Source organism: Hypanus sabinus, chromosome 23, assembly GCF_030144855.1.
Source record: "Hypanus sabinus isolate sHypSab1 chromosome 23, sHypSab1.hap1, whole genome shotgun sequence".
In the NCBI taxonomy this organism is placed as follows: Eukaryota; Metazoa; Chordata; class Chondrichthyes; order Myliobatiformes; family Dasyatidae; genus Hypanus; species Hypanus sabinus.
Genome location: NC_082728.1, coordinates 33,229,810 through 33,237,191, shown reverse-complemented (window position 1 = coordinate 33,237,191; position 7,382 = coordinate 33,229,810). Strand labels below are relative to the sequence as shown.

At 42.5% G+C, this 7,382-nt stretch overlaps 1 protein-coding gene across 1 annotated transcript in view; it reads left to right on the top strand.

The window, feature by feature from the left end:
* The window catches only part of LOC132380318 (uncharacterized), a 129,301-nt gene extending 123,343 nt beyond the window's left edge, over positions 1–5,958 (top strand). Inside the window, exon 2 of the mRNA XM_059949070.1 lies at positions 4,696–5,958. Coding sequence (XP_059805053.1) covers positions 4,983–5,939 — 957 coding nt within the window. The 5' untranslated portion in view covers positions 4,696–4,982 and the 3' untranslated portion in view covers positions 5,940–5,958. The remainder of the gene's footprint in view (positions 1–4,695) is intronic.
* Positions 5,959–7,382: the final 1,424 nt, after the last annotated feature.

Here is a 7,382-nt window from a genome sequence, read left to right as displayed (position 1 = left end):
CAGTTTTTCAGTCAGAAATTTAACATGAAAGCTATTTCTTCATTCCAAAATCCATGTTCAGACCCATCCTACAATCTATATAAGCTCAGACTCTTAACAGATGTGGAAGCCCAGGGCACAAGACCAAGAATTGTCTCATTCAATGCTTACAGTGTGTTAGGGCTGTTAGGGTTGATGATTAAGGCAATGGTTCAGGTATACTATCCAGAAAGTGGGCAAGTAGGTACACAGACAATCTGGGCAATAGTCATCTACCAAAATATGTGTCAGGTAGGGATAATGATGTGTACACTGGTATAGAATGGTGGGTAAGACAGCACCTGGAACTTTGTTTGAAGGTCTGGTTGGCATACGATAGAGAAGAATTAGAATTGGAATCTGTTTACTATCATGTGTACCAAGGTACAGTGAAAAATTTGCCTTGCACAAATTTCATACAAATCAGTTGATTACAGAAGTGCATTGAGGTTTTACAATGTAAAACAGTAAGAGTGTGCATAATAAAGTGTTACAGAGACAGTGCAGTGCTGGTAGACTACAAGTTGCAAAGTCATAATGAGGCAGACTGTGAGGTCAAGGATTCATCTTATCATACTGGGGAAACATGCAATTGTCTTATAACAGCAGTACGGAAGTTGTCCTTGAGCCTGGTAGTAAGTGCTTTCAGGCTTTTTTAAAAATCTTTTGCCTGATGGAAGGGGGAGAAGGAAGATTCTCCCTGGTGGCCAGAGCCATTAACCCTTTCATTCCCAGGAGCATTCTCACAAACCTCCCCTGAACCCTCTCCAATACCAGCTTATCCTTTCTTAGATAAGACACAAAACTGCTCACAATGCTCCAAATGCAGTCTGATCAATGCCTTAAATGGTTTCAGCGTTATATCCTTGCTTTTAGTCTCATCCTCTCCAAATTTAATTTGCCTTCCTTACCAACAACTTGAACAACAAGTTAACCTTTAGGGAATCCTGCACAAGGACTCCCAAGTCTCTTTGCACCTCAGCTTTCTGAATTTTTTTGTTTAGAAAATAGTCTACAGTTTTATTCCTTCAACTAAGATGCACAAAATACCAATCCCTACACTGTACTCCATTTGTCACTTCTTCATCCATTCTCCTAACCTGTACAGGTTCTTCTGCAGACTCCCTACTTCCTCAACATACCCTTCCCCTCCACCTACCTTTGTATCATCACTTGGCCACAAACCCATCGAGTCCATCATCTACATCATTGACATATATTGTGATAAAAAGCAGTCCCAAAACCAAATATTGCAGACCACCACCAATCAATGGCAGCCAATCAGAAAAGGCCTCTTTTAATCCCCCCTTTTTGCCTCTTGGCAGGGAGCTAGTCTTCTTCATGCTGTACCTCAATGAATAAATAAACAAACAAACAAACACATTAAGCTTTCCCACTTAAATGTCAGTCACCTGGTCAGGCTAGCTTCCCAATATAAGGTCCCTCCTGCAGTTAAACTATCCACATAATGTTTCAAGAAATCATCTCAGATGCAACTTACTATTTCTTCACTGTTTAAGCCTTTTTACACTGAGGAAGTCCAGGTCAATATTGAGGAAGTTAAAATTACCCTCTACAACAACCCTGTTGTTTTTAGGTATTTCCATAATCTGCCTACGTATCTGTTCCTCTACCTTCTGTTGGCTATTAAGCAAATTATTTTTCACGAATCTCCAATACATGTCACTTTCCCTTCACCAATCATTTGCTCTTGTTATGTTTACATTAAATCTGCAGTTTTAACATCTCTGTTAAATCCCTTTTTTATAACATTAAACTCTCTTTCAAATTCATTTTGTACCCTATTACTACCTTTTCTAGCTCTCTCAGTCAAATGTATTTCTGCTTTACCGTGTATTTGACTTCTTATGTGGCCTTCTCTTACTTTATATGTTGACATTCATTATTGATTAGGGCAAGCCACTGTTTTGCTTTACTCCTTGGAGTGAGAGAGGATGAGAAGTGACCTGATAGAGGTGTATAAGATGATGAGAGGCATTGATCATGTGGATAATCAGAGGCTTTTTCCCAATGCTTAAATGACTAGCATGAGAGGGCACAGTTTCAAGGTGCTTGGAAGTTGGTACAGTGAAGATGTCAGGGGTAAGATTTTTACGCAGAGAGTGGTGAGTGCATGGAACGGGCAGCTGGGAACAGAGTGCCCTGAAGAATGAATGAATAAATGAATGAATGAATGAATGAATGAAAGAAGAAAAAAACACAGTTCAGGTCTGCATTTAGGAAGGGTCAGAACTTCTCTTGATCTGTCCCCATCGTCCATCCCATACATTGCTGAAGAGTAGCATGTGAGAATACAGGGGTACACACATGGTGCAGTTGACTTTGTCTTGACGAAGGTGTTTGAATTTTCAAAACTAGGTATCAATTTTGATGTGTAAATATATAACTATACTGAACTATCTGTTCACACCCAATATAGTGACATACACATAATGACCCCTTTATTAGGTACACCTCATTAATGTAAATATTTTATCAGCCAATTGTGTAACTGGAATGCAATGCAAAGCTCCTGTTCAGACCGAATGTTAAAATAGAGAAGAAATGTGATCTAGGTGCCTTTGAGCGTGGAATGATTGTTGGTGCTAGACAGAGTGGCTTTCAGTATCTCAGAAACCGCTGATCCCCTGGGATTTTCATGCACATCAAAATATTATAGAGAATAGCTTGAGTTAAAAAATCCAGTGAGCAGCAGTTTAGTGGGTGAAATTGCTTTGTTAATGAGAGAGGTCAGAGGAGAAAGGCCAAACTGGTTCAAGCTGACAGGAAGGTGACAGTAACTCAAATAAACAATGTGCTGCAACAGTGGTTTACAGAACTACTGATCCCACAACACATCAAACCTTGAAGCTGATGGGCTGGAGCAGCAAAAGACCACAAGCATACACTCAGTGGTCACTTCATCAGGTACCGGAGATACCTTATAAAGAAGCAAAGGGGAGTTAATCTTGTATATTGATTGTTGATATTGATCAACTGCTTTCATTGTACTAACTTAAAATTAAAATCTTATTCTTTTGAGTTTTGAGAGATTCTCCCACCAGCCCCCTCCCTTAATGTTTGCTCTGCAAGCGAATATAAGGCCTGTTCAGTCTACAGCTTTGTTTGTGTGTGTGGCTCACTTAACCACAAAGAGCTTTCCTTGCCAGTACAGATCATCGGTGCAATCCAAACCAACGCTCAGAATGTGGAAATGATTATTTTGTGCTCATTATGAATGTAAATATTTGCGATATTTGGAAGAGGGCAGCGAGGCTTTGAGAGGAAGTGCGGTGGCGGCCATTTTCAAATTGTCCATTTGTATCTCAGATCGGAGTTCTGAGAGGCGGGACTGCGCAGGCGCGTGAAGGAGGCCTGGGAAGGAGGAAAGATATAAAAAGGACGCAGCCTCCGCTTCGTTTGCAGGCAGCGGAGTGAGCCGGGAACAGAGTGTAGGGCTTGGGCTCAGAGGGCTTTAGGCGGAAGAGGGCACAGTAGGCTTATCTTTTAGTTCTTGTTATTTTCAGTTATTTGGGAAGTATGAGTGTGAGGGCAGCTTGTTGTTCTTGGTGTCGGATGTGGGAGATCCTGGAGTCTCCAAGCCTCCCGGACGTCCACAACTGCGCCAGGTGCACTGAACTGCAGCTCCTGAGGGACCGAGTTAGGGAACTGGAGCTGCAGCTTGATGACCTTCGCCTGGTCAGGGAGAGTGAGGAGGTGATTGAGAGGAGCTAAAGGCAGGTGGTCACTCCGGGGCCACGGGAGGCAGATAGGTGGGTCACGGTCAGGAAGGGGAAGAGGCAGGTACTAGAGAGTACCCCAGTGGCTTTACCCCTTGTCAATAAGTACTCATGTTTGAGTACTGTTGGGGGGGGGGGGGACAGCCTACCTGGTGGAAGTGACAGTGGCCGGGTCTCCGGCACAGAGGATGGCCCTGGAGCTCAGAAGGTTAGGGATAGAAGAAAGAGGACCATAGTAATAGGGGACTCGATAGTCAGGGGTTCAGACAGGCAGTTTGGTGGAGGTGATCGGGAGTCCCAAATGGTAATTTGCCTTCCTGGTGCCAGGGTTCGGGACGTTTCTGATCGCGCCCAAGATATCCTGAAGTGGGAGGGTGAGGAGCCAGAGGTCGTGGTACATGTAGGTACCAATGACATAGGTAGGAAAGGGGAAGAGGTCCTGAAACAAGAGTATAGGGAGTTAGGAAGGCAGTTAAGAAGAAGGACCGCAAAGGTAGTAATCTCGGGATTACTGCCTGTGCCACGCGACAGTGAGAGTAGGAATGGAATTAGGTGGAGGATGAATGTGTGGCTGTGGGATTGGAGCAGGGGGCAGGGATTTAAGTTTCTGGATCATTGGGACCTCTTCTGGGGCAGGCGTGACCTGTTCAAGAAGGATGGGTTACACTTGAATCCTGGGGGGACCAATATCCTAGCAGGGAGGTTTGCTAGGGCTACAGGGCAGACTTTAAACTAGTAAGATGGGGGGACGGGAATCAATTTGAGGAAACTATGGGAGAGGAGGTTAGTTCACCAGTAGAGCAAGTAAATAGACAGTGTGTGAGGGAGGAAAGGCAGGTGATGGAGAAGGGATGCGCTCAGCCCAAAGGTGTAGGGGAGAAGAAAGAAAAGGATAATAAATTTGAATGCATTGTTAGGGATGAAAAGAGAGGAGGAGGTGGAGAGTATCTTAAATGTATCTATTTTAATGCTAGGAGCATTGTAAGAAAGGTGGATGAGCTTAAAGCATGGATTGATACCTGGAATTATGATGTTGTAGCTATTAGTGAAACATGGTTGCAGGAAGGGTGTGATTGGCAACTAAATATTCCTGGATTTAGTTGCTTCAGGTGTGATAGAGTAGGAGGGGCCAGAGGAGGAGGTGTTGCATTGCTTGTCCGAGAAAATCTTATGGCGGTGCTTTGGAAGGATAGATAAGAGAGCTCCTCTAGGGAGGCTATTTGGATGGAATTGAAGAATGGGAAAGGTGCAGTAACACTGATAGGAGTGTATTATAGGCCACCTAATGGGGAGCGTGAGTTGGAAGAGCAAATGTGTAAGGAGATAGCAGATATTTGTAGTAAACACAAGGTGGTGATTGTGGGAGATTTTAATTTTCCACACGTGGACTGGGAAGCTCATTCTGTAAAAGGGCTGGATGGTTTAGAGTTTGTGAAATGTGTGCAGGATAGTTTTTTGCAACAATACATAGAAGTACCGACTAGAGATGGGGCAGTGTTGGATCTCCTGTTAGGGAATGCGATAGGTCAGCTGACAGATGTACGTATTGGGGAGCACTTCGGGTCCAGTGATCACAATAGCATTAGCTTCAATATAATTATGGAGAAGGACAGGACAGGACCTAGAGTTGAGATTTTTGATTGGAGAAAGGCTAACTTTGAGGGGATGCGAAGGGATTTAGAGAGAGTGGATTGGGTCAAGTTGTTTTATGGGAAGGATGTAATAGAGAAATGGAAGTCATTTAAGGGTGAAATTATGAGGGTACAGAATCTTTATGTTCCTGTTAGGTTGAAAGGAAAGGTTAAAGGTTTGAAAGCACCATGGTTTTCAAGGGATATTAGAAATTTCGTTCGGAAAAAGAGGGATGTCTACAATAGATATAGGCAGCATGGAGTAAAGGAATTGCTTGAGGAATATAAAGAATGTAAAAGGAATCTTAAGAAAGAGATTAGAAAAGCTAAAAGAAGATACAAGGTTGGTTTGGCAAATAAGGTGAAAGTAAATCCGAAAGGTTTCTACAGTTATATTAAAAGCAAGAGGATAGTGAGGGATAAAATTGGCCCCTTAGAGAATCAGAGTGGTCAGCTATGTGTGGAGCCGAGGGAGATGGGTGAGATTTTGAACAATTTCTTCTCTTCGGTATTCACTAAGGAGAAAGATATTGAATTGTGTAAGGTGTGAGAAACAAGTAAGGGTTATGGAACCTATGACAATTAAAGAGGTGGAAGTACTGGCACTTTTAAGAAATTTAAAAGTGGATAAATCTCCGGGTCCTGACAGGATAGTTCCCCAGGACCTTGAGGGAAGTTTGTGTAGAAATAGCAGGAGCTCTGACGGAGATCTTTAAGATGTCATTAGAAATGGGGATTGTGCTGGAGGATTGGCGTATTGCTCATGTGGTTCCATTGTTTAAAAAGGGTTCTAGAAGTAAGCCTAGCAATTATAGACCTGTCAGTTTGACATCAGTGGTGGGTAAAATAATGGAAAGTATTCTTAGAGATAGTATTAATAATTATCTGGATAGACAGGATCTGATTAGGAGTAGCCAGCATGGATTTGTGCGTGCAAGGTCATGTTTGACAAACCTTATTGAATTTTTTGAAGAAGTTACGAGGCATGTTGACAAGGGTAAGGCAGTGGATGTAGCCTATATGGACTTCAGCAAAGCGTTTGACAAAGTTCCACATGAAAGGTTAGTTAAGAAGGTTCAGTCGTTAGGTATTAATGCTGGAGTAATAAAATGGATTCAACAGTGGCTAGATAGGAGATGCCAGAAAGTAATGGTGGATAATTGTTTATCAGGGTGGAGGCCGGTGATTAGCGGGGTGCCTCAGGGATCTGTTTTGGGCCCAATGTTGTTTATAATATACATAAATGATCTGGATGATGGGGTGGTAAATTGGATTAGTAAGTATGCTGATGATACTAAGGTAGGAGGTGTTGTGGATAATGAGGTGGGTTTTCAAAGCTTGCAGGGAGATTTATGCCGGTTAGAAGAATGGGCTGAACGTTGGCAGATGGAGTTTAATGCTGAGAAGTATGTTCTACATTTTGGCAGGAATAATCCAAATAGAACATACAGGGTAAATGGTAGGGCATTGAGGAATGCAGAGGAACAGAGTGATCTAGGAATAAGTGCATAGTTCCCTGAAGGTGGAGTCTCATGTAGATAGGGTGGTGAAGAAGGCTTTTGGAACACTGGTCTTTATAAATCAAAGCATTGAGTACAGGTTGGGATGTAATGTTAAAATTGTACAAGGCATTGGTAAGACCAAATTTGGAATATTGTGTACAGTTCTGGTCACCGAATTATAGGAAAGATATCAATAAATTAAAGAGAGTGCAGAGACGATTTACTAGGATGTTACCTGGGTTTCAGCACTTAAGTTACAGAGAAAGGTTGAACAAGTTAGGTCTCTATTCATTGGAGCGTAGAAGGTTGAGGGGGGATTTGATTGAGGTATTTAAAATTTTGAGAGGGATAGTTAGAGCTGACGTGAATAGGCTGTTTCCATTGAGAGTAGGGGAGATTCAAATGAGAGGACATGATTTGAGAGTTAGGGGGCTGAAGTTTAAGGGAAACACGAGGGGGTATTTCTTTACTCAGAGAGTGATAGCTGTGTG